The sequence below is a fragment of the Kockovaella imperatae genome, assembly GCF_002102565.1.
Source record: "Kockovaella imperatae strain NRRL Y-17943 chromosome Unknown BD324scaffold_2, whole genome shotgun sequence".
Taxonomy (NCBI): Eukaryota; Fungi; Basidiomycota; class Tremellomycetes; order Tremellales; family Cuniculitremaceae; genus Kockovaella; species Kockovaella imperatae.
Window position 1 is genome coordinate 1 of NW_019028942.1, and position 23,748 is coordinate 23,748.

The window sequence follows — 23,748 nt, forward strand, 5'->3', positions numbered from 1 at the left end:
CGGAAAATGAGATCTGGAGTCAAAAAAGAATGATATAGCCGCCTATTACCCCAGACACGGGGGTTTCATTCACCTCCCAGACGCATCATGACACCTATGCTGGAATTGAGCCCTGGTACGGGCACCGCATCGGAAAACGTTCATGATCACCGACGTTTCCAACTGCATTGCTGAAGCGACCACGTATACAGTACCCTGGCTGCGGCGTCCTGTACCGTGCTCTCCCCTCGCTCCGATCTCCCGATCTCTCTCCCGTGAAGGAGATCAGTCAGAAGATATGTCGAGCGTTTAATGTGACTTTACCAGAGATACTCGCTATTGAAATGGATGTCACCGATAAATGAGCGTTAAAGCGGGCGGCAACCGAGTTGGGAAGGCTTTCCGTCATCTCGACATACTGTACAAATAACGTCGGATTTCTGGAGATTTAAAACCGGCTCCTTGAATAGGATGTGTATGACTGGTGTACGACGTGGAGGGTCACCGCCTACGGCCTATATCTGTGCACTGGAGGAGCGTCTTTGCCCTTACTTCTGAGAGGACCGGACCAGACTATTGTGAATGGCAGCGCAATCGGTGCGCTTTTCTATGTTCCCGGGAGCCAGCGCATATCGAACCGCAAGGCTTGCAGTATGTAGATCTACTGAATTGGTCATTTTCGACCACGCCAAGTAGACTGTGTTATTGTGTACACCCGGGCGCCATTAATACTGAGCTGTCCCGCAAGATGCCCAAGATCTTGAGTCAAGGGCTGATCGAGTCACCTGAGCTTGCAGTGAGTGGTCTCGTTTACCTCGCAAAGCAGAGGCCCGAATGGCTGACTGGAAGATATATCTTGCTGTCATGGGATCTGCTGAGTTGTCGAGGCGGGAGGCTGAGATTTTAGAGCAGGATAGGTTCAGGGTCAGGCTAATATTGGTCTAGGAACTGTCAGAATTTCAGTCGGAGCTGATTTTTTGAGACCTCGACGAGATGTAGCTGCATCCCTCACTCGAATGCTATCTTCCGCCATCGAGGCGTAGACTCATTAACGGACCATGTTGTGCTGTCCCAAACGTGTCCCTCTCACCAAAACTACCTTGGTCCCAAGCGCGTCGGATGGTGCACTTCCATGCTAGGGCCGGCTTGAACCACATGAGCGCGAGGATATCGTCTTCGGTGCATTGCCAGGCTCTCTTGACAAATTTAGTGTTTAGAATGTCGAGATCTTTGACGTATTCGTAATCCTTGTATGAGCTGAACATAACGTCGAATGTAATCTCATAAGGCCCAGAATTCTTCGATCGCACCACTCTCGCCAGGTCTGGGAGGTAAAAGGCTTTCCCTGAGGCTCACTATTTTAGCCAAATCAGGAAAGTTGCCCACCTATGAGACTTTCAATGACCGGTTTCTCTTCCGTTTTGACCCAGCCGCAGGCAGTCCCATTCGTCGTGCCGTTGACTATCTTCACTGGCGTTCTTGTGGGGCTGATCGATCGATGGGGTCCACCAATTACCCTTTCTTCAATGGGAAAGTCAGACGGGTCCTCGACCTGCATGAGATGGTACACAGTAAATTCACAGCACGCGCCTGCGCTGAGCTCGAGTGGTGTGCCGGGGGAGGCGAAATTGCCGGCAGTAGCAACTTGGCCGGGATAGGCCCCGTGCAGAACACCGACCCGAGCACAATTTGCAATGGCATTCGATAATCGTTGGCTTGGTGCCATCACCTCGCCATACAGTCCAATTTCGTGGATGGAAGCGTTGACGTTGGGTTCAAGATGGGCCATGACTGCATTTTTTCCGTAGAACTTCCACAAGAGCTTGTGCGTATCTGGCTCGCTTCGGAGCACGGGGAACATGTCTGCTGTATTCTCCCATGTCTTGACGGTCTGGCAGAGTCAATGAAAAGGTTGTTGAATCCACTTACGAAGCTCTCGATACCACTGATCAGAATAGGATCTCTGATACCTCCTAAAAACACCGTCTTGAAACCAACTTGTCGAGCACCTTCGAGCTTGAGCGCGACCGGCTTTTCCACGATTTTTGCTCCTGATACTCGGACCGCACGATCGCTGATCTGAGTATACGTTGCTGCTCTGATGTCCAAGAGTCCACCCGGCCCAGCCAAGAGGTCCGGTCGAGCTGTGATCAGCCCGTATTACGGTCATATAAGCTCACTCTTCTCGTACAACGTGTGTGCAGCAACCGAAAGCTCCGTACACCGAGTGTCGGGGTTCATTGGCAGCAGCTCGAACGCGTCGCGCCGCACCGTCGCCAGGATGACCTTGCCTTTCGGTATAGCGCAGATACCGCCACACTCCATGATCTTGCCCATGTGCCATGCTGTAGGTCTTGCCTCATGCCCGAGTCTGTGCAGCGTGTAGGCAATGAATGGTGCGGGATCGTACGCTCGGCCGCCCTGAGATTTTTCAGCTGGTAAATTCACATGAGGTCCCGGATGGACTCACAACGATGATGTCGGGCTCGCTTTGGAGAGCTTTTAAGAATGGTTCGTATCCAACTTGACATACAATCTGATCTGATATATGAATTTTCTCCTCCACAAGCTGAGGAATGTCGCCGCAAGGTTCGATTTGACCCAACTTCAGTTTCCGCAACACAGTCTCCTTTGAAACGTCCGAGTAAATGGCCGCAACCTTTAGACTGTATTGTTTCTCCATGACAAGTTGAGTGATGATCTCGATTATGAAGTCTACGTGCGCTTTGGGGCCGGCTCCTCCAGCGGATGAAATCAAAAGCTTCACGCCATGGTGATAGACAGCATCGATCATGGGTGATACTGGCCGTTGCATTGAGCTCAATCATGGGGCGATGACAACTCACGATCCCTCTCGTACATCTCCCTTGAAACGACAGTATGGTTCAGAGCGAGGTCATCTGGTCCTGAGAGGTTAGTGTAGTCATTGCCCATACCCTCACCGCCGTCAGTACTTCCCCCATCAACGATGATCGCGTCCGCATGGTATTCTGTCACTCCACGCCACAAATCTTGCTCGGGATACCCGTAGCCTGATGTGTTGTCAGTCATTTGACATTCCAGAGGCTATACCTAGGATTGGCGAAGGAGTCAGGATACGTATAGAGTCTGTAAGCGTCATGACAAGGGATAATGAAGCATCTCACCTGACTCTCCGCGGTCTCTTTTAAGCAACCGTACAGGCTTTCTCCTTCCTCGGAAAACAATTTCCGACATCGGAAAATTGCCTGTCTTTTCCCGAGCTTCGGGAAACGACCTTGGGGCTGAATAACATAAAGTGGACGAAGGGCAACGCATACTCCCTCACCTCAACTCACAATGGGAGCTGAGCAAGAGGTTGAGTGTGTCGAGGACAAGAGGCCAATCCCTCCTGATGATGACGAACTAGCAGCAATTGATATTGTGTCACCGAGCGAGGAGGTTGAAAAGGCGAAGGAGCGGCGTCTGTTGTGGAAGCTCGATGCTGTAATTCTACCAATGACTGTCTTGCTCTACTTGAGTGCTAATCTCGATGTGAGTAAGCAGATGTCGCCAAGACTTGAACCTACTACAGCGCGGCAACATCGGTAATGCGCGCCTGCAAGGCCTTCAGAAGGAATTGTTGGACAACAAAGATGAACGATACTCGGTCGTTCTCCTTTCATTCTACATCACATACATGCTTGGAAGCATCCCCGGCACCCTCTTGTCCAAAGCAATACCGCCGAACTACGCTATTGGATCTGGCTGTCTCATTTGGTATGTCTCCCGTCTCCCGTCCCCCTCTACCCTTACCATTCATGCTGAGAGCTTCAGGGCCGTCGCCGCATCAGCCATGGCCGGCGTTAGGAGCTATGCAGGTATAATCGTTTGTCGACTATTCATCGGGCTAGGAGAGTCCATCTTTGGGCAAGCTGTCGTGCTCCATTACTCTCTTTGGGTGAGGACATGTGAGGCGCACCCCCCACTGACTCCAATCAGTACAAGAAGGACGAAATTGCGACTAGATTGGCATTATTCATCGGTGCAGGTGTTCTGGCAGGTGCTTTCGGTGGTCTCATCGCATTTGGGGTGTCCCATATACAGAGCTCAATCGAGACATGGAGAATCCTCTTCCTAATTGAAGGGATCCCGTCGATTGTTCTGGGCATCTGCGTGATCCTGTTCCTACCTGGAAGGCCTGACCGGTCTTGGCTCCTCACTGAGGAGCAAAAAGCGCTGCAATTTAGACGACTTCGATCGCAAAATTTGGACGAAGGAGACGACGGCATCGACTGGAATGGGGTAAAACGTGCTTTCACCGACTGGAAGGCATACGTTGTGACAGTAAATCTGCCAATTCTTCCTGTCGTGCTGAGTCGTCAAACAGTTCATCTACAGCTGCATGCAGCTTACCTTGTCTTCGCTCTCTGGATTCTTCCCAACAATCATAAAGTCGCTGGGATACACGGTGAGTCCGCCACATTCGGCAGCTCACGCCACCAAGAACACTCAGGCGCAGCTGTTCACTGTTCCCCCATACGCAGTGGCCTTTGGGATCATGGCGCTTCTCAATTCTGCGTCGGACCGGGTCCGCATCAGAGGTCTTTTCATCATGGGTGCCTTCACCATCAATGCAGTCGGCTGGTTGATATTGCTCACTGTCGTCCACAATCTCCACGTGAGGTACTTTGCGTGCTTTTGCATAGTGACCGGGGGTTACTGCACCATCCCGTTGATCCAGTCCTGGGTTGGTGAGTGCGGTCTCGTTGACTTTTCTGATCCACAGCAAACAACACTGGCTCACAGTCTCAACGTGCTGTGCAATTAGGCTTCCTGAACAGTTTGGCAAATTGGGCAGCGTGAGTCAGTAGGTTAATGGTAAAGCATCTGCTTATAGTCAACAGCCTGACGTCTCCATTCATATTTCCTTCGAAGGACAATCCACGATGGCCATTAGGCTTTGGAATGAACCTTGCCTTTAGCTTTGCTGCGATCCTAACCGCTGCCTTCATGACCGTATGGTACCGCATGGAGAATCAACGGAGAGATCGAAACGAGGGTGGCCCACCATTGTCAGGATCCAAGGTTGAACAGGCCAAGTTGCATGATCTGGCTCCAGGCTTCAGATATACTCCGTAGCTGAGATCACGACATATACCTTCTCATGCGTGGATACCGCCGCCCGCAGAAGGAGAGAAGGTGTCCTGAACGGTCTTCATATGGGCGGAATGAAGTAAAATTGGTACATAGAAAGCGTTACTGGAAAGAATACCCGTGAACAGGGAATGCAAGGGAATGTCCGGAGCGTAATGAATCTTTCAGGCAGGAAACTGCGGTCGGCAAACTCCAAAACTCACTAGCTCCCAAAACTTACACGAAAGCAGTAAGAGGCTGCCACATCTCTCGGCAAATGGTTCAGCATGGACGGAATCAAATCCCCTCTTAGAAGTGATTCAGGAATTCGCATTCAGTCATGCTTTATCAGGGTTCACTAGATGCCTGCCAACAGACCAATCGGTAGACCAAAGGCGAGCTGTGCAGAATGCCGTCGTTCCAAGTTGAAATGTAAGATTTTGATTGATCCGCGACTTGACAGACCCGCGACTTATGGCTTTCAGGTGATCGGAACGTGCCGTGTAGTGCATGCGTCCGTGCCGGTGGGGCTTCAAGCCGGCGAATCTCGAGCTTACATGCAGGGTGCCCCAACGCCTGTCCCAATGGTACCCGGAAGCCCGCATTATCTATACAAGGTCTTTTGGAGGAGATACAAGGCGTACGCACGGAATTGATGCAACTGAGACAACAGGCGGGCCTCGACTCGCCACAACACCCTCAAGTTTCAGATCAATCTTCGACCCTTTCTCTCGCGGGCCCGGCACCCGAACACCAGAACTATCACGAAGGTACACATGAACCTGCATACCTGGCTGGTGATAGGCAAGGCGAGACAGGTCACTTCACTGTCGATGGGGAAAGAGGTTCTCATTTTCTCGGCGCAACTGCCGCCGCCCATCTGCTACCGGCCGATGATGAAGACTGTCATCTGGTTCAACCAGCGTCACCATGGCATGGGGACCCATCTCATGAGCGAACATCATTCGTGACCTTCCCTTTCCATTCGAGACTCGATAGTTGGTCAATTCTAGAAGCAGGGTCGAAGCTTCCTGAACCAACGCGATTGAGACGCCTGATCGACGTCTATTTTGCCGAAACACCTTGGAGATTTGCGCCAGTATCTAGAAACTATTTCGACGGTGTCTTGGATCTGGTGACCAGCGGAAACTCTAACTCTAGTCTCATTCAGCAAGCTGCACAACTGGCTATGATTTTCGGTCTCATTTCTGTGGGATGCTTGTTTGACGCCTCAGTGCCCTCTCACTCGGACGAAGCCAAATCGTACAGCATGCTTTCACTGCATTGTCTAGGCATCGCCAATTTTCTGACTCACACCTCGACGGCCTGTCTGTAAGTGCTCTGCACTGCAACCCACGATACGAAAATGTGACTCCTGGACAGAGTTTCGTTGCACCTCTACTGCTGCTTTCTCATCAATGAAGATCGACCGCGCGTTGATGAGATATTTGCCATCGTTGGGCTTGCTTTGCGGCTAGCAACCATAGCTGGCTTCCACAAGGACGGCTCGCGATGGGGCTTGCCCGGGGCAGAAGTCGATGCCAGGAGGAGGATCTGGTGGGAGATCCTGACTCTGGAGAGAATCAACGTGAGCAGTACTCATCGCGCCTATGTTGAGATCATGTCTAGGCGAACCGCTTCGGCCTGTCTCCTTTCATTCAAGCCGACGTTTTTGACGCATCTACCCCAGCTGATGAGTCTACTGATGGCTTTTTGGCGTGGCGTTGGGAATGGGACAACATCCTCCATCAGCTCATTAAAGTGATCCAAGAACCGTCGTCAGATCCCTCCAGCGTGCAGCAGCGGGATGGCATTGTCCGATCTTACTGGTCCCGCCTGCCAAATCATCTCAAGTATCGACAAGTTCGTGATGGCGGCCGGACGGAGAGTCTTCAGCAGATCCGTTTGGCCTTACATTTCAATACTGGATTACTCCAGTGCCATCGTTCGAGTTTTCAATTGGCGCTGAGGACCCATTCCCGGGAACCCATGGAGTCGGAAAGAGCCTACTCAGTGGAGAGCGTTATAGATGAAGCGTGCCCTGCCATCATTGCTCTAGTCGACGCTCTATATGGGGATTATGGCTTGATATTTACGCGTCACATCGTGGGTCTTGGGACCGTTCTTGGGAACGGAAAGATTTCATCAACGCCTAACTGCGCATCAGGTGGCCGCACTTGACCTATTCAGCGCCATTGTGCCTCTTGCTGCGCTGGTGATGCGCTCTCCTCGGTCGACCAAATCTGTTTCTGCGCACAATCTCTTGTTGCGTGGTCTGGCCCTTCTGGAACAAGCCGCCGATGCGACTCCTTGTCTGTGGTACGCCGTCCTTCTGACCCGAGGTAAGCGCATGGCTGCACGTGCAACATCAAGATTGGCATCGAGATGGACCACGGAATCTCGTCATTCAAGTCCTCCGGTGATGCCGCAGGGTTCGGAGGTTGGGGTCATGACGTACGAATACTCGGATGGTGGGCGAGACGACTTTGACTTTGATCAATGGTTAGAGTCAATCTGGGAGCCGCTATCGACCCCGGATCAGGAATCAATGTTTGCCATTTTTGGCGATACTCGTGGACAAGGAGTATGACACGGATCCGATTCGGTATATGGTGTCATTCCAATGTAATCTTTGAACTCAAGATTTGCCGCGTTGTCCAGGGGAAGGCACAGCTCTAGAGTATCATGTGCCGGTGCTTGCTCGGACAACGGCACGATATCGGAGATCCGACTCCGTCAGAGAAAGCTAGCATTACCTTGTTGTCGAGATCGGTTGGCAGCATCCGCTAGCCGCCGTTATCCGGAAAATGGTGTCTTCGTAAATATGTATGCATATTTTCTTCTCGAAGAGCTATCCAGCTTGACATCCCTATTCAGAAGATTATTATTCAATTGGGACACTCGAGCCGGATCGCTCTGTTCTTGACACTGTCCACCGCAGTCAAGTCAGGCCTCTCAGCAACATCGTCGTAACAGTGACAGGCCACCTGCGACTTCGAGCACCGCGACATACAGTGAGGAAAAGTTTGATGTCCTCGTGCGCTGCATTTTAGGCCGCTGCGTTGTCGGTGAGTGCAGCTGGATAGACGGGCTTTGAACAGCTGAGCAACACGCTTGAATGCCTGTCTCTTGGGACTGCCAGCGAGAACTAGATCATCGTGCGACAGTCCAGCTGTGATTTTGTAGCCTTTAGTGTGGGTCAAGTGAGCATGTTACCGAGTATGACCGACGATGCGTTTATCTCACGCTGCCTCGCGAAAGAAGGAGGATCCGGGAAAGACTCGTCGACAAGGCTGGAGCACCGATATGACGATCACACTGGGTTCACATCAGAATTGCAATACGTACATACGTCTGACTGCAGTACATACGTCTGACTCTTGTTTCACGCGAGAATTGTCTCTACGAAGTCCAGTCCAATAATATCGTCGTACTCTGGGGGTGACAGCCCGCCTGTGAAGCATTCTGCAAGTTGTCACCAGAATACCAATCTTCGGATTCATTGGTCTCAATGATCACTGGTTTCCACTGGAACACTGTGCCAGGATCGACCTGCGCTGAGCCTGTCCACAGAGGACTATCAGCCGTGTATCCATTTGCTGAAAGCTTGAGACCATTGGCTGGTGTCCAGTCGCCAAGCGCTGAGATATCGCCCGCGATCACAACCGACTGTCCGTAGCTTGTTGTCACATAGATATCAAAGACCACAGTAGCATTGGCGCATGTAGTAGAGCTCCCAACCGAGGTTGGCCCCGCTACCGAGTCAGCTGCCGTTCACCTCACCACCCACCAGTGTAAGTTGTGCATAGACCACTGGACTCGAGAACAGATTGTGTCACCAAGGCCTTGGGTAGACCGCCGCCAAGAGGCATGAAGAGGGATCCATCGGAGGCCGTGGTGTACTGCTCGCAGGAGAGAATATCCATGACTTGTTCAGCACTTGAGAAGCCTGTGTCGGTCTGCGAAAGAGTCAACCCAGAGCTCGCGCCGCTTGATCCTCGGTTGTCGTATATGCTGACTATCTGATCACCGCTCCGGCCTTTGCGGGCAACGATGACGTGATCATCATAGTACGGAATTTGCATCTCGTCTGTCACGAAACTAGCGTCTTGCTGGATCGCTGCGGTCCGAGCTTTGTTGATCGAGGTGATCATCTCGTACAGCGGTGCTGACTGATTGTATCCACCTGTGGACCAGAGCGCTTCCCGATTGTAAGGGACCTCGCCACCGTTGAGATGCTGTTCCTGCCCATAGTATACAATAGGGATGCCATCTTGTAGCATGACAAAGGTGATCGCATTCATCGAGCGTGTGATGTCTTCTGTCAGACTGATGACATTAGCCCAAACGCTGCTTGAAGATTCACCTTGGGAATCTGGGATTGTCTTGGTTCTCCAAGAATGACCCAAGAAGGGTCACATCGCTGCAGTTGCCTCGCATGTAAGAGATTCCATTCGCCAGTCCACTCATGCTACCGTCACTAGTCGAAAAGGCGTCTGTGACATAGTAAAACCTGGAAGTTAGCCATCATTCAAGCATCATCGACTCACATTGGATAATTCAAAACTCCGGGCATGCCTTCCTGCTGATAGGAGCACACTCTCTTGGGGTACTCTTGAAAAACCTCGCCGACCATGTACATACCCCCAGTCGCGTTAAAGAAGGATGGGAAGAAGAACGAGCCAGACTGTTGTAGACTATCGATCCGGAGCCCATCGACTGAGGCTTTAGCGGTGCGATTGACAAAGGCTTACTTGAGTAGTCTGAAACCAGGCCCGAAATCCATGAGTCAAACACTTTCATGGTCAGCAGCTATCTTCGGGGACGCCTTACTTTGCTGCACTACCGTGTCTTCGGTCCTGAGATCAGGGAGAGGCACGTTCTCAGAGCCCTCCCAGCACTGAAGATCAGCCCGACACGGCGTTCACACTCACATCCAAGATGCTGGTAGCATTGTTGTAGTCGATCTCGCAGAACGGATGAAAGTACTTTTCGCTGTTGAACGGATTGTAAATGCTGTAATTGACCGTGCCCTGAGGTCCACAATGTCCATCAAGAGCCGCACCACAATAGTATCCCATGTGGTTGACAACTACATCGACCATGAGGTACTTGGTGATCAGCCATGGTTCGAGTGACGCAGCTCACCATGTCGTTATTGTGTAGAGCTTGGGACAAAGCTTTCAGGCCATCACTGCCCCCGAAATGGTCATTGATACTGTATATATCTTTAGCCCAGTAGCCGTGATACGGGGAGCCATCTTTCGTGTATCCATCTGGTGTCCCCCCTTCGATGTTCTCAACGACGGGTGAAACCCACAGCTAATACGACTCAGCTTCGATTTGGCACCTTGAGCTCACCGCTGTGAATCCCATGTCTTTGATGTACTGCAACTTGTCAATGAGTCCATAGAACGAACCGTTACAAAAGATTGACAGTTCAAAATCGCCGGTACATGTCGGTGACAAGGCTCCACCGTCAAGAGCGAACCGGTCTGTGACGACCTGATAAATGGATTGAGCTCTCCATTGCTCAGGACTGAGGGCGACAACGACTGAGGCTGCTCCCAGGAGTATAGGAGTGAGGAGCATCATGTGTCAAGATTGGTCGAACATGACCAGCCATACGCCGGGCTATTTGTATCTATTCGTCTGAACTCATGCGGGCCCGAGGTCGATTGTTGTCTAAATTTGAGACTAGTCTGAATTTAGAACGAATCACGAAGTATCAGAGTCGTGACACCCAATGCCGGAGTTATATCATATTTCAAGGCAGAAAGTTATAATAAATCTTGTAGCCAATCTCATGGCCGCTATATTCGCCGGACGGGACCTTGACCAATTAGCATCTGAACCGATCGGAATTTTGAAGCACACCTTGAGATCAACCTCCGCTGAAGGGAATCATGACGCTGGGCGGAGAGGCGGTACCCGAAAAGTCGGGACCCGCTTGCGATCAAGTGAGTGGCCCTGCCAGCCCTTGTCCGCTCATGCTGTAGTGCAGCATACGCAAGATCAAAGTGAGTTCCTTCATATTCTGAACTAATCCGCATCAGTGTCGGCCAAGCACCAGCGGAGATGCCTGTCTAGGTTGCGCGCATAGCGACCTAAGGTGCACCCGGTTGAGGGTGAGAGACCTGCTCTTGCAATACGCTGAAGGACCAGACGCACAAGCGAAGAGGGCCCAAGCGGTCTAAAACACTCGCTTTTGAACGCCCACAGATCGACAACCTCTTGAGCCAGAGCGGGACGGATACCGCCTCGCGAGCGACTCCTGAGCATCGAGGGCACCGTGCAGTGAGATCCGAGGAAGTCTCATCTTCTCCGACCTCAGCCGACATGACTTCTTTCCTGGCGTCTCTCGCGAGTGCTTCTCTGCCCAGCAAGAGTCAGGAGCGTCCAATGTGGGAAGTCTCTCAGTCCGCTGAGGGAGACGTCACTGTCTCGTCGGCCACAGTCGGCTCTTCAGCCTCTGGCCCGAACAGTTTCGATCCTTATCAGCTTGCTCATAATCATACTGCATCTCAATCCCTACAATGGGCCGACACGACGGGCGCTCCACTTGACAGTCGGTCTCCTCTCAATTACTGGTCGATACTTGGATCTAATGGAGAGGACTCAAGAAGTACTTTCCCTTATTTTGCAAGTCCGCTCACCTATATGCTGCGCCTCTGCTTACCGCTTAACAGGCTTGGGCGCAGATCTCGAACGAATTCAACGAGGCATCGGAAGTGTTTCTGCCCGATCCCCGTGCAGCTGGGCTCGATTGGTCAGCCACCGGTGAGTGATGGCATTTGTCTCCGCTCAACCTGCAGAGGTGCGGCAAGAGGCCAATTCGCATCCCGAAGCCCCGCACAGGTTCGCCCTGCCGAGCAATATGAATGTTGAGCGGTGCTTGGATATTTACTTTGATCTCTTTCGCCAATGGTGCCCTATCCTTGACCGCCGTCGCTTGGAGGAGGTGTTCAATCTCGCTCTCTCCGGCAAGGATGCTCAAGCATGTGACCTGGCGGACTCTATAGCTGTTCTCGTGGAGACCCGGATCAATGCCAACAGCTTGTCATCATCGAGCACGATATCGGGCTCCCGTTTCGTCAAGCTGCTTGAAAGATCTCAGAAACCTCTGCGGGAGGACGATATCAGCATCATCAAGGTTGTGACGGCACTTCACATCTTTTTGATGTGGCAGATCTACGGGGAGGGTGTCGCATCCTGGCTTCAATTCCACCAGGCATTGACGCTGGGCGAGATGCTGGGCATTACCGATTGGCGTAGAAAGCTTGTGCCCGCTAAGCCACAGACCTCTGACGAAGAGGGCCTCCGGCTTCTGTACACTCTGTAGGTCTTCCATGCGACACGATACTGACCTCAGCTTCATTATCGAGCGAGCGCATGCAATCCTACAACATCCCACTCAGAACCAAGCCCTTCCCTCACTCCGTCTCCCCGATGATGCATATGGAGTAACTGCCCCGTTTCGTGTCCTGCTGGCCTCCAACGCGCTGGACGACTTTCCGATGGATCATCTCCGTCTATTCAGTCTCGTACGCTCTCAGCACATGGCCTGTTGGGGTGAGACATGCGACGCCTCTTGCAGCATCTGGAATTCAGAATCGGCGAGTCGCTTCCAGCTGGACTTGGGAATAGAGCTGGACATAGCCGTCGCCAAATACGAAATGTCTCTTCAATCGCCTCAGATCAAACTCTCTGTCAATCTCATCATTTCTTTGGCTTGGTTCAGGGAGTGAGTTTTGTTGACACGTGTCTTGCTGATATTCAGCCGTTTCTGGACTGTTTGTTTACGACACGGCTTGATTCGTCCTGGAGGCTCACCTGGACTCGACCACCGATTCGTTCTCGACAACCTCGGACGGCTCATCGGGCTGCTCTCCGGATGGCAACCTTCGGACTTTGGTGTCGGCCTCGATTATGGTGCAAAGTTGTTCAGCATGGCTATGACAGCCATATCTATCATCAATCAAGCGCAGTCCTCGAACGATTCGGCATCTGAGCTTGGGCTTGGTCAAGATGTAGGCACACTCAAGGCTGAATTATCTGGATGGGTGTTCCAGATAATCGGGCTACTCTCAGCTGTAAGCATCTGCTGTAGGCCGTGACTGATGGTATCAGCGGACGAAAGAACATGACCCTCTACTGAAAACCCTGGTGAGGGCACTCGCTCCGGTGTTGTGATTTTGAGCCGTGGGAGACTTCATTACAACTAGATGGAGAGGTTGGTCTCAAGCCCAATGGACCCTATCCCCAAAATCTGCACTTCGCCGCAACTTACAGACAGGGAACATGCCGCGGTGATCGGTACTTGGTTTGGATCTGCTCATTGCCATGGCAAATCGCTCGTTCGCGAAAACCTCGACCACATCGCCCTTTATCAACACCTCGAGGCGCAAGTCTTCAAAGTCGTGCGCAAGTTTGAAGAGCGTAAGACGCTCAGATTCTTTCATCGTATTCACGTCATCCCGCAAGGTGGACTTTTCCCGGTTGATGTCAAGCGTCTCCACGGTTGCCGCTCGGCTGACTGGATCCGATTCGGATCGCTCCCCCGGAGAGATTCAGCCTTCTTCACTGGAAAGTATACACAGGTCTTCCCGCCAACCATTGATCTAGCAAGAGATACGCTCTCGGATCCTCGCTTGTGTGCTCTCTCCAATTGATTCAGTAGGTCTCGTGCACTGGTGTAGACTTTGGTCATCTCCGCAGACGTCTGCACATGCATACTGCCGTTGAGTATTGACCCCTTCAATGTAGGATTCGAGTGGCGCAAGCGGTGACTATCAGGTCAGACCCGGCTACGGTCAAAGCCACTCGCGCCGCGGTCGACATGACGCTACATAGTGTATGAGGTCGGTGGTCTCTACGTGTCCCCATCAAATACGATCACATTGAGCGCTGTGTCGGATTTCACAAATGGTTGAACTGAGGATAGAAATAGGGAGCACACGGATTGATCGTGCCCATGCTCGGCGCAGTCCCCCACCATCTTGTCTTATACCCTCCCCAATGCGACGTCGTGGTATGCCGGTCTCAGACTTGTCGTCCCAATCCCGCTCTGGCTCGTACTTGGAGTGTCTCTAGAGCCATTTTATGGTGTTCAACTTTGCGGGGCCATTTTCCGTTAATTTCCCGTTTCTCCGTGACCTGAGGGCTCCAATTCTCTTTTTCCGGAGAATCCCCGGCGCCCCGCGGTCCGGATGAAATATACTTAAAGACTCAGTACTACCTTACCTCGTTTGCTGCAGAAACATTTGTCCGCTTTCCAGAATGTCTGCACCCAATGAAGATATCTCCAAGTATGATTCCACCTACGATGAGGACGCCAAGTCGCGGGTCAGGGCCCATCAAAAGATCGACGGGCACGAACTCAAGTCCGAATTCGATGTCCTCACAGTACCTCAGGTCATGTGGAAGTTCCGCAAAGCCCTCTCATTCGGCGTCATCATTGGTGTTACCGCACTTGCAGATGGCTACGCCGGTATGATCAATGGGTAGGCCATATCGTAAACGGCTTGGCTAAACTCAGTGTGATCATCGCCAATCCTGGCTTTGTCAAGCAGTTTGGAACAGTCACGACACCTGATGGCACTAAAGCTCTCGCGCCAAGTATAGTCTCCGCTTGGGGTGCCGTGCAGGCGGCTGCGCAGATCCTCACCTCTCTGACTTTCTCAACGTAAGCCAAGGCTCCCTTTGCCGCACTCATGTCAGTTTCTCTGACCGATACGGACGGAAAGTCACCTTCTACACAGTCTGGGCACTCACAGCTATCGTGGGTCTCAGGACCATGGCTTCGGCTGATAGTTCAGTCTTTCGTCACTTTCCAAGTCTGTACTGAGTGGAAGTTGTTCTTGGTATCCCGTATATTTGGTGGCGCTGGTCTCGGTGCCGCACAATCCTTAGCACCGTCTTATATCTGTAAGTCCGCAGTCTGTCATCATAACTCACTCGTTCCAGGTGAATTCGCGCCTGTCCGGACACGTGGTCTTGCATTGCTGGTGTATTACATCTGCAACTCCCTTGGTCTCCTGATGGGGCCCGTGGTCATGGAGATCTTATCTCGTACACAACCCGAGAACTATAAGATCGCCATCTACACCCAGTGGCCAGTTCTTGCCTACATGGCGTTCGCTTACCTGTGAGCTGACCTATACGGATGAAGCTCATCCTAAAGTTACGTCCCCGAATCTCACTGGTTCTACGCCATCCATGACCAAGACGAAAAGGCTAAGAAAACCATGCGCCGTGCCTATGGCAAGATCGAGAATTACGACATTGACACTGAGTACGCCATCATCAAAAACACCTTAATGGAGGAGCGTGCTCAGAACTCTTACGGGACCTTGCAAGATGTTCTCAAATCCTACGTTGCGGTCTTCCAGGGACGGAACAAGGTGAGCTTGCGTCGTTAGACTCGGCTGACGGCTCCGCAGTGGCGACTGATTGCTGGAACTGTGCCACTTATGTGTTGCCAGCTGTCAGGGGTCAACCTTTTCGGTAACTACTCTGCATGTGAGCTTCATATCATTGTCACCCGTTGACATCTTCAGACTTCTTCTCGTTGGCGGGGTTCAGCAACCCCTACCTCGTTCAGGTGCTTATTTGTGAGCCCTAGGTCGACGCTTGTGCTAAGATACCAGTCGGCTCCACACTAGCGACACAGTGTGTCACAGCTTTTGTCGTCGAATACGTCGGTCGTCGGCGACTCGTATTTATTGGTGCTATTGTGGACTGTATCTGCTGCGCAGTGATCGGCTTGATCGGTAGCCTTGGAAAAACTCTGGTCTTAAAGGACTTTGTCATCGCTGTGACTATGATCTGGGCGGTCTTCAACACATTCCTTGGAACACTTGGAGGTTCATACACTGCAGAGGCGCCTTCGAGTCGTATGCGTACCCGTTCCGCCGGTATCTCCCAAGGCGGAGTTGCCATCATCGGTCTTGCCCTCACCATTGGCATCCCGTACATGATCAACCCACCTGCCAAGTGAGTAACTGTGCGACGACGCATCTGACTCGCTCCAGCCTCGGTCTCAAGTCTGGCTGGGTGTTTGCTGGTCTCATGTTTCCCATGTGCTTTGCCGTCTACTTCGTAAGATTGGGTCAATGACTCCTGCTCACAATCAGCTGGTCCCTGACTTCACTGGACGATCGCCGTCAGAGCTAGACGAACTCTGGGAGGCGCGAATACCTGCCTGGCGCTTCCATAAGACCAAGACAAATATTCAGCTGGATCTGCAGCAGAGGATGGAGTACGAAAAGGCCATGTCTGGAACCCCTGCCGTTCTTACGGAGGACTAAAGGAGCGCACCGAAGAGCGCGCCAGACTAGGGAAGCACAGTTGTCAGAAAGTCCAATGCATGCGAGTATCCCTACGAGGGACTATCTGGTTCGCCCGATTCATCCACTTACAAGCTACTTACAAGTCGTACTCTCAGCTGAATTCATACCCGAGCCCGCAACGATTTCTCCGTCATTTATCCGTCTCTGGCCTGTTCAGAAAATACAGACCACCTGACAATCCTGCTTGTATCTTGCTTGACAAGCTTGAACGATGACTACGAAATTCAACGCCCTTGTCGAAGACATCCCCCCTCATTGCAGACTACTCTTCAAGCCAATTGCTGACGCCACCAGCGATGGCTGTCACATGGACGTTTGGCTGCCAAAGAACGAGGGTACCACTGTCCCACTCGCGATGTGGGGCTAGCATGACTAATTGAGATCGCACTGACACGATTGCAGCATTATACACGGTGGGGCTTTCACTCATGGATCTACCAAAGATATCGGCTTTCACCAGGTTAAGTGGCTGGGTGAACAAGGCGTTGCTGTCGTGTCTTTAGAATATCGAATGCTCCCACAGTAAGCGAGGATACCTGATCCCAAGCTGATTTCTAGAGTCACTCTGAGAGAGATTCGAAGCGATCTCTTCGACGCATACGTGTTTATACAGCGACACCTCAACCAAGAAATAGAGAAAGCGCGACCAGCATCGCCGGTCGTAGACACCACACGATGCCTGGTGACAGGCGGCAGTGCAGGAGGCTCTGCTACCTTGTGGCTGGTGAGAGAGGTCCGGCCGATCACGGCTGACTGTGCGAGTGCGCCGATGTCGCCAGATATAACGAGACCGCGTCTCAGCCCTTGCCTGCTATCAAAGCGGCACTTCCTGCCTACTGCGCAATAACTCCGGATGCCTTGAAAGCGGCTCCTCGAGAAGCGATTTACTCGGTCAAGGAGCAGTTTGGGCCGGAACGATTTGCACTCGTTGAGAAGCTATTCAACGAGAAGGTATGCTGCGCCGATCCGTATCGATTCAATGTCATGTTAGTTATGCTAATGGTTGCCGTGCTGACCTGATGTAGGGACAAGAATCCGCCGATGAAACCGAGAAACCAATGGGTGGTTGCAGTAAGTGTCGTTATATTCCCTTTGACTGAGCACCGGTGCTCCAGGGGATGATCACAGGCACTATACCCTCTTTCCTCCACGGCCGAGATCCACCCTTCCCTCCGGAAGATGAGATTCTCAACAACATCACGAAGGACTTCCCACCGACCCTGATGTACGTGGCGCTGGAGGATGATCTGATACCTCCGGAGGGGCAGAAAGAAGCCTTGGAAAGCAAGCTGGGACAATTTGGCATAGAGTGTCGTGTGGTCATGGTCCAAGCGCCTCATGGCTTCATAGATCTTCCCGCAAGATATTTCCCCGAGCGTGCTCAGGGCTGGTGGGATGAGACGGTTCAGCCAGCTTTGGAATGGGCGCTGGAGAAAATTGGGGTCTAAGCGGGGAAATGCATGCTTGGCAAATCTTTCGTTTTCCCGAATCTCCGCGATTTGGCCGTCTCCACGAAAGATATACTTTTGAGCATACCAGAAACGCTCGCTGAATAACGCAGCCTGCTAGCAAACTCGTCATGCCTTACCCAGTCATTGTTGTCACTGGTGACTCTATCGCCCAGCAAAGTTTCAAGGCTGGTGGCTATGGCTCTGCATTGGTCGATTTCGTGAGCTCAGAGAACAGGGCCGGCCCTAATGCCGCAGTATCAAGGCAATTACGATGTACTTAACAGGGGGATGGGTGGCTACAACTCGACACAGTTGCTACAGAGGTTCATTGAGGGGCTTGATGTTCCCTCCAGTGCCGACGTGAGACTATTCGTGATTCACATTGGCACAAATGACTGGTGAGGCTGCATCACGACCCGGCTGATTTCCAGTGCCGAAAAAGGATATCAACGTGTTGGTAAGAGAGCGTTGACACTGCTAATGGCTAGACCTCGGCGTCAGAATATCGCGATAATCTCCTTTCCATCATCCAGCATATACGGACAATCTACCCCGCCGCCGAAATAGTCTTGTTAACTCCATCGACCGTTCAATCCGATGTAATACTAGCACTCGAGCGTAGCACTGGCATGCCCGAGAAATTTATCACGATACGTACCCCTGAGCGGGCTAGAGAGATTGCAGAGATGTGTAAAGCTGTCGCCTTGGAAGAGAAGGTCGATTGTTTGGATGTCTTTGCCATGCACGAGGGTCAGCGGGATATTTTCAGCGATGGCCTACATTACAATGCCAAGGGATACAAGGTGAATTCTGCGCATCTTCTCAGCTGACTCGGAGCCTGTGAACGACGCTTTAATCCAACTCATCTGCTCCAAATTTCCAAAACTCGTACCAGACGACTTGCCAAGGGCGTTTCCCATATTTGCGACGTATGGCCGCGAAGGTATCGACAGCTTCGAGCAATATGCTACTGCCATCAAGGAAATTGGGCAGCGGATGAAAGCGCAAGCCTTGGACGAGACCGGTTCAGAGGGAATGCAGTCAGATGGATCATCAAGAGATTGATATCATGAATCGTAGATGCATTGTGAAGGTCACAGGCTGGGCAGACGTCGCCTAAGATGAAGTGCCCGCGAACAGGACTGGAATCGGATTTGTGAGAGATACAGTAGCTTCCACTGTAGCCCTGTAATGCTTCTCGACTGGCCTTGCGACGACACTATCGACCAGTGTCGTGCATGGCGGGGCGCGTCGTTTCCCATCTCTCCTCTGATAGTGAACAGATGAAAGTTGAATATAGAGCATAAATGGAGGGTGGAAACTGACCCCCACCTGGCTTTACTGTCCTCACACCAACTGCTCAGGCACCCTTCTTGGAGGCGAATTTTCCTCCCATGCCGCCATCAAGCTGATCAGAGTTGCTTCGCTCCACTGCCTCCCAATGAAAGCCATGCCGAAGGGCTGTCCATTACTAAGGTAACCAAGAGGGACTGAGACTATCGGGTACCCAGCCACAGCGGCCAGAGAAGAAGCATAACCCTCCGTGGGCAGGACCAAAGCGTCGGCTTGATATTTGTCGAGGACGTAATCTATACCATTGGTTCGTCCAATGTTGTAATCAGTGGCGCGGGCATGGATATACTCCGTCGCGTTTCGACCCGTTGTTTGCACGGATCTTACCAGGATCTCTTGGCAACATTCTCCTGGCGCGAACTCAAGATCAGCATGAGCATCGTCAAAGTCGATCAGATCTGCCAAGCTTTCGATTTGGGAATTGCTGAGTCTCGAAAGATAGGTCGCCAGGTCTACCTTGAAATCTGTATCAAGGACAATCGTCTCCGCCGTCGAAGTAGCAAGCTGATCGGCAGAGGGAACTGAGGTGCCATTGATGACGATCGCCCCAAGCTCAGCCATCCTCGCTATCGCAGCATTAAGAGCCATGTTGATTTCTGGTGGATTGCCGCTGATAGTCTCATTCTGAAAAAACTGGATTGGGACCGCCAGCGTCTTATTCGCAAATGTAGCGTGCGGATGCAGTGCAAATCGAGTGTAGTTCGAAAGGGCGTGCAGAGACCCGTTCTTCGTGTATGGGTCCAAAGGATCGGGCCTGTGAGCGACCATGTTCTCTAAAATCAGGGCACAGTCATAAGTAGACTTGGCCATGGGGCCCGTCGTATCTTGAGTGGAGGAGATCGGAATGACGCCTGTGCGGCTGGAAAGCCCGACCGACATCCGGATGGTATACAGAGCTGCCCTATTGGCCGGGCATACGAGTGAGCCGTCTGTCTCTGATCCCAGTGAGGCGCTGCTAAATCCGGCGCTGACTCCGACAGCGGAGCCAGACGAGGAACCACATGGGTCCCCACCAGCAGCGAAGCCGCCTACCACGTACGCAGACTGAGTCTGGCCGCCTCTGGCGGACCACCCGTTGGTCACGTTTAGTGCCTTATAATTCGCCAGCTCACTGAGATTGGCCTTGCCGATAACGATAACACCTTTAGCTCGGAGTTGTGCGGTGACGGGGGCATCGCCAGGGACTTGAGATCCAAGGAATCCATAATTGCCGGCCGTTGTATTCATACCGAGCGACACATCCGTCGCAATGTTGTCCTTGAGCAGCATCGGTATTCCGTGCAGTTCAGACAAGATCGTTCCGTTAGCCCGGAGATCATCCATATATTGAGCTATGGCCATCAAGTTCTCGTATGGTCCGGTCTCGATTACTGCACGAAGCTCGAGCCCAGCATGATTATTCGCAGCGATATTGTCGAGGTATCGCTGCGTAAGTTGAAGCGATGTGATTGTCCCATTTGACAAGTACGCTTGCAAATCTCGAATCGTCGCCGAAAGAAGATCGATCTCTGCGGGAAAATACCATCTGCCTTGCAAGCTGGGTGCGGCTGGTGTCTGAGCAACTACGGCGATAAAGGCCACCCTGATGAATCCTAGGAGCGTGGCGAGCATAGCGATGCTATCTGACACTCTCATGACCGTAGATCAGCAAATCTGTGCGACAAGCACATCCTGATAGATATTATACGGACTAGTGGAGGGGTCATTGGTGGAGGTAACTCGGCGGGGACCGCCGTCCACGGCGGATGCCGCTGATAGCGTGTGATGCGATCCGAGTCAGACACTGACGGACGAGCTTCTGCGCATGATCGGAAGAAAGATTGGCACCAGGCCGACCCACTGCAGCTGGGTGAAGCTACAAAAATTAGGCCTGATCCGTCTGTCTCGAAGCGAAAAGGCGATGATCAAGATCTGCATGAGGGGGATGTGGTGTCAGGGATACAGTTCGATGCTGGGTGCAAGTGACCGAGCGTTTGAGCAATGAGAGTGTCTTTAGCAGGGCTCCTATGGCCAGCAAGGTCTACATGTCATACGCGGAACCGAAGTCGGTGTCTGAGAGGCCAGCATTGCGCAAAACCAACGGACTCGGTTGCTGAGATAGCCGGTATCGGGCCGCGTGCTTACGCCGACGTCGCGCCAGGCGAGATCCTTTCACACAAGATCCCGCAGCGTGCAGCCCCGGGACTAGGCCCAGAATAGATATGTTCTTTTCCCAACTTACCCGCCCAGTCTGACACGGCATGCTTCTGTTTTGGACCGGAGCTATTTATAGCCTGTTTAAATGGCCGGCCTCGTGAGCGTGACCATAGAAAGCCTGAGTCAGCAGCGAAAGCCATCACAGAAGAGGCTTCGCCCCCAATTCCCAATGCCCCGCGCCCTGCGCTGCAACCGTGCGGACAGCTCTCGGCGCGAGGGGAAATAATCTGGACTGACAGAGTGTAAATACTGGAGACGAATGCACCCCTTTCGATTGTATCCCCTAATCCCTTCAAGATGGCCGAAGTCCGAATGGGCACGGCTGGACACGCGTCCGTCATTGGAAAGACTAAGCCAGCTCTCATCAATTATGTCGCAGCTATCTTCGCGTGAGTGCTGTTTCCTGAGGACTGCTCACTCTGTCCAGCGCCATTGGTTCTTTCCTTTTTGGTTACGATTCTGGAATCATCTCGTCCGTCATCTCACCCTCGTATGGTCAGTTCCAGAAGTACTTCCACAACCCTCAAAGCAATGTGACCGGAGCCATTGTCTCTACCTTCGCGGGAGGCGCATTCTGTGAGCAAGTCACTGAAGACGCAGCTGATCCACAGTCGGCGCACTCTTGGCTGGTAGAACAGCCGACTGGATTGGCCGTAAGCGGACTATTCAGCTGGGATCGATCATTGCAATTATCGGTGAGGGCGTTTTGAGAGATACCAGCTGAAGCGCGAAAGGCTGCACTCTTCAAACCGCGGCTGTGAACATTGCCATGCTGATTGTTGGTCGATGCATCTGTGGAGCGGCTATCGGTGTGTTGAGCATGATTGTGCCTATGTACCAGGTGAGTCATATTCCTCGCCGCGTTCTCACCCGTGGCAGGCCGAGATCTCGCCACCCCATGCGCGAGGTCTTCTCTCTGGCATGACACAATGGATGATTTCATGGGGATTTTTCATTGGTGAGTGAAGGTGTTAGCGGCTTGAGACACCTCTGATTTCCCGTAGCGAACTGGGTTGGATATGGATGTGGTTACATCAACAACACGGGACAATTCCGAGTCCCCTTGGCCATTCAAATCATCCCAGCACTGTTGCTCTTGATGTCAGTGGTGAAATGTCCTCACGGCTGATGTTTCAGAGGAATGTTTATCCTGCCGTACTCCCCTCGATGGCTCGTAATGCAGGGCCGTGTGGACGAGGCCCGAGACACTTTGTATCGATTGCACGGTGGACGAAAGAATGCCCACCCCGAGGCCATCGAAGCGGAGTTTCAAGAAATCTCGCAACAGGTTGAGTGGGGTGAGTGCTTAGACGTCTATCTCCCTCACACGACAAGATCGGGAAAATCTTACAACTCGATACATTGATCTGGTGAATACGAAGCCCAATTTCCACCGAACGTTCTGCGGTTGTGCCGTCCAAGCCATGTGTCAATGGACCGGTGTCAATGTAAAGTGAGCAACGCGAAGACGGCATTGCTGACCATCAGCAATTACTTTGGACCAACCATCTACACCGATTTGGGATACACAGTGAGTGAGGGCTCTCCAATTCTCGCTGACCGAGCAGGGACATACAACCCTCATCATTAACGCCATTTCTGGAACGTGGGGTCTCATCGTGACCTTTATCTTCATCACCTGCATTGGTAAGTCGCGTTGTTAGGTCAAATCTGAGCCTTCTTTCTAGTGGATCGGATCGGTCGCCGATGGCCGCTCATCATTGGAGCCCTCTTCTGCGCCGCTTTTATGGGGATGGAGGCCGGAACGAACAAGCCATTCAGCGTCATCAAAGACTATCACGATAAGTCGACCGGTATTGCAGGAGTAGCCGCCGTGTTCCTGTTCTCCTGGGCATTCTCGTTCTCCTTCGGTCCTGGTGAGAAAGGTCCTTGATTTTCCGCTCTGACGCATTCAGTTTCATGGATCTACCAATCCGAGATCTTCCCCATGAACATCCGTGCTCTCGGGACGTCCGTCTCGACTGCCACAAACTGGGTGGGTTCCCTAAATCTTTCGTGCAGAAAAGCTCTGACGATCGATTCAGGCGAACAATGTGGTCATTGGTCAGATTACTCCTATCGGATTTAAACATCTCAAATATAAATACTTCTTCGTGTTTGTGGCCACGAACTTCCTGAACATCGTCATCGCTTACATGTACTTCCCCGAGACCAAGAACCGTTCCCTAGAGGAAATTGGATTGCTCTTTGGAGATGAGAACGTTCGTTACCTGATGGAGCAGCCCTCGGAGAAGCCTGCCAACACCGAGAAACTGGTGGAGAACCGCCAAGGCAAGGGGGATATGCTGGCGTAGCTGTCGTCG

The 23,748-nt window shown here is 52.1% G+C and overlaps 10 protein-coding genes across 10 annotated transcripts; 7 read left to right on the top strand and 3 right to left on the bottom strand.

The window, feature by feature from the left end:
- Nucleotides 1-998: 998 nt before the first annotated feature.
- Nucleotides 999-3,100, bottom strand: BD324DRAFT_606879 (hypothetical protein; the record flags this gene model as incomplete). The annotated part of the gene is made up of 8 exons (XM_022014034.1): nt 999-1,303; nt 1,366-1,870; nt 1,909-2,123; nt 2,160-2,400; nt 2,450-2,781; nt 2,826-2,885; nt 2,922-3,011; nt 3,052-3,100. 8 exons carry the CDS (start codon nt 3,098-3,100, stop codon nt 999-1,001), a joined length of 1,797 nt encoding a protein of 598 aa, XP_021873324.1.
- Nucleotides 3,101-3,297: 197 nt separating this feature from the next.
- BD324DRAFT_575936 (MFS general substrate transporter) lies at nt 3,298-5,079 on the top strand (the record flags this gene model as incomplete). Its single annotated transcript, XM_022013158.1, has 8 exons — nt 3,298-3,492; nt 3,533-3,721; nt 3,767-3,898; nt 3,940-4,284; nt 4,328-4,408; nt 4,445-4,691; nt 4,727-4,799; nt 4,845-5,079. The coding sequence occupies 8 exons, from the start codon at nt 3,298-3,300 to the stop codon at nt 5,077-5,079; spliced, it is 1,497 nt and encodes a 498-aa protein (XP_021873325.1).
- Nucleotides 5,080-5,424: 345 nt separating this feature from the next.
- Nucleotides 5,425-7,901, top strand: BD324DRAFT_614093 (fungal-specific transcription factor domain-domain-containing protein). The gene is made up of 4 exons (XM_022014559.1): nt 5,425-6,405; nt 6,457-6,661; nt 6,703-7,179; nt 7,241-7,901. The coding sequence occupies exons 1-4, from the start codon at nt 5,729-5,731 to the stop codon at nt 7,661-7,663; spliced, it is 1,782 nt and encodes a 593-aa protein (XP_021873326.1). The 5' UTR covers nt 5,425-5,728; the 3' UTR covers nt 7,664-7,901.
- Nucleotides 7,902-8,475: 574 nt separating this feature from the next.
- BD324DRAFT_644329 (alpha-amylase) lies at nt 8,476-10,828 on the bottom strand (the record flags this gene model as incomplete). The annotated part of the gene is made up of 9 exons (XM_022017590.1): nt 10,435-10,828; nt 10,222-10,395; nt 10,008-10,184; nt 9,907-9,973; nt 9,828-9,869; nt 9,624-9,792; nt 9,440-9,586; nt 8,864-9,402; nt 8,476-8,840 (listed from the first exon to the last, which is right to left on the bottom strand). Exons 1-9 carry the CDS (start codon nt 10,666-10,668, stop codon nt 8,476-8,478), a joined length of 1,914 nt encoding a protein of 637 aa, XP_021873327.1. The 5' UTR covers nt 10,669-10,828.
- A 405-nt stretch (nt 10,829-11,233) lies between these two features.
- BD324DRAFT_218986 (hypothetical protein) lies at nt 11,234-13,587 on the top strand. Its single transcript, XM_022012208.1, has 6 exons — nt 11,234-11,715; nt 11,763-11,853; nt 11,889-12,411; nt 12,446-12,817; nt 12,854-13,166; nt 13,204-13,587. Exons 1-6 carry the CDS (start codon nt 11,413-11,415, stop codon nt 13,264-13,266), a joined length of 1,665 nt encoding a protein of 554 aa, XP_021873328.1. The 5' UTR covers nt 11,234-11,412; the 3' UTR covers nt 13,267-13,587.
- Nucleotides 13,588-14,352: 765 nt separating this feature from the next.
- On the top strand, nt 14,353-16,382 carry BD324DRAFT_606883 (general substrate transporter; the record flags this gene model as incomplete). The annotated part of the gene is made up of 11 exons (XM_022014035.1): nt 14,353-14,576; nt 14,612-14,758; nt 14,794-14,854; nt 14,892-15,000; nt 15,040-15,220; nt 15,257-15,476; nt 15,516-15,594; nt 15,633-15,686; nt 15,723-16,068; nt 16,107-16,173; nt 16,209-16,382. 11 exons carry the CDS (start codon nt 14,353-14,355, stop codon nt 16,380-16,382), a joined length of 1,662 nt encoding a protein of 553 aa, XP_021873329.1.
- Nucleotides 16,383-16,536: 154 nt separating this feature from the next.
- On the top strand, nt 16,537-17,894 carry BD324DRAFT_614112 (Alpha/Beta hydrolase protein). Its single transcript, XM_022014560.1, has 6 exons — nt 16,537-16,781; nt 16,827-16,946; nt 16,983-17,148; nt 17,187-17,410; nt 17,450-17,495; nt 17,540-17,894. The coding sequence occupies exons 1-6, from the start codon at nt 16,636-16,638 to the stop codon at nt 17,870-17,872; spliced, it is 1,035 nt and encodes a 344-aa protein (XP_021873330.1). The 5' UTR covers nt 16,537-16,635; the 3' UTR covers nt 17,873-17,894.
- A 49-nt stretch (nt 17,895-17,943) lies between these two features.
- On the top strand, nt 17,944-19,081 carry BD324DRAFT_219196 (SGNH hydrolase-type esterase domain-containing protein). The gene is made up of 5 exons (XM_022012209.1): nt 17,944-18,093; nt 18,131-18,273; nt 18,307-18,328; nt 18,364-18,678; nt 18,713-19,081. Exons 1-5 carry the CDS (start codon nt 18,004-18,006, stop codon nt 18,938-18,940), a joined length of 798 nt encoding a protein of 265 aa, XP_021873331.1. The 5' UTR covers nt 17,944-18,003; the 3' UTR covers nt 18,941-19,081.
- Nucleotides 19,082-19,222: 141 nt separating this feature from the next.
- On the bottom strand, nt 19,223-21,470 carry BD324DRAFT_640827 (amidase signature domain-containing protein; the record flags this gene model as incomplete). Its single annotated transcript, XM_022017374.1, has 2 exons — nt 19,223-20,736; nt 21,353-21,470. 2 exons carry the CDS (start codon nt 21,468-21,470, stop codon nt 19,223-19,225), a joined length of 1,632 nt encoding a protein of 543 aa, XP_021873332.1.
- A 251-nt stretch (nt 21,471-21,721) lies between these two features.
- BD324DRAFT_648190 (general substrate transporter) lies at nt 21,722-23,739 on the top strand (the record flags this gene model as incomplete). Its single annotated transcript, XM_022017802.1, has 13 exons — nt 21,722-21,813; nt 21,852-22,000; nt 22,036-22,119; nt 22,159-22,265; nt 22,304-22,382; nt 22,429-22,525; nt 22,562-22,722; nt 22,760-22,877; nt 22,913-22,955; nt 22,993-23,071; nt 23,113-23,301; nt 23,341-23,420; nt 23,470-23,739. 13 exons carry the CDS (start codon nt 21,722-21,724, stop codon nt 23,737-23,739), a joined length of 1,548 nt encoding a protein of 515 aa, XP_021873333.1.
- Between the last annotated feature and the right edge of the window lie 9 nt (nt 23,740-23,748).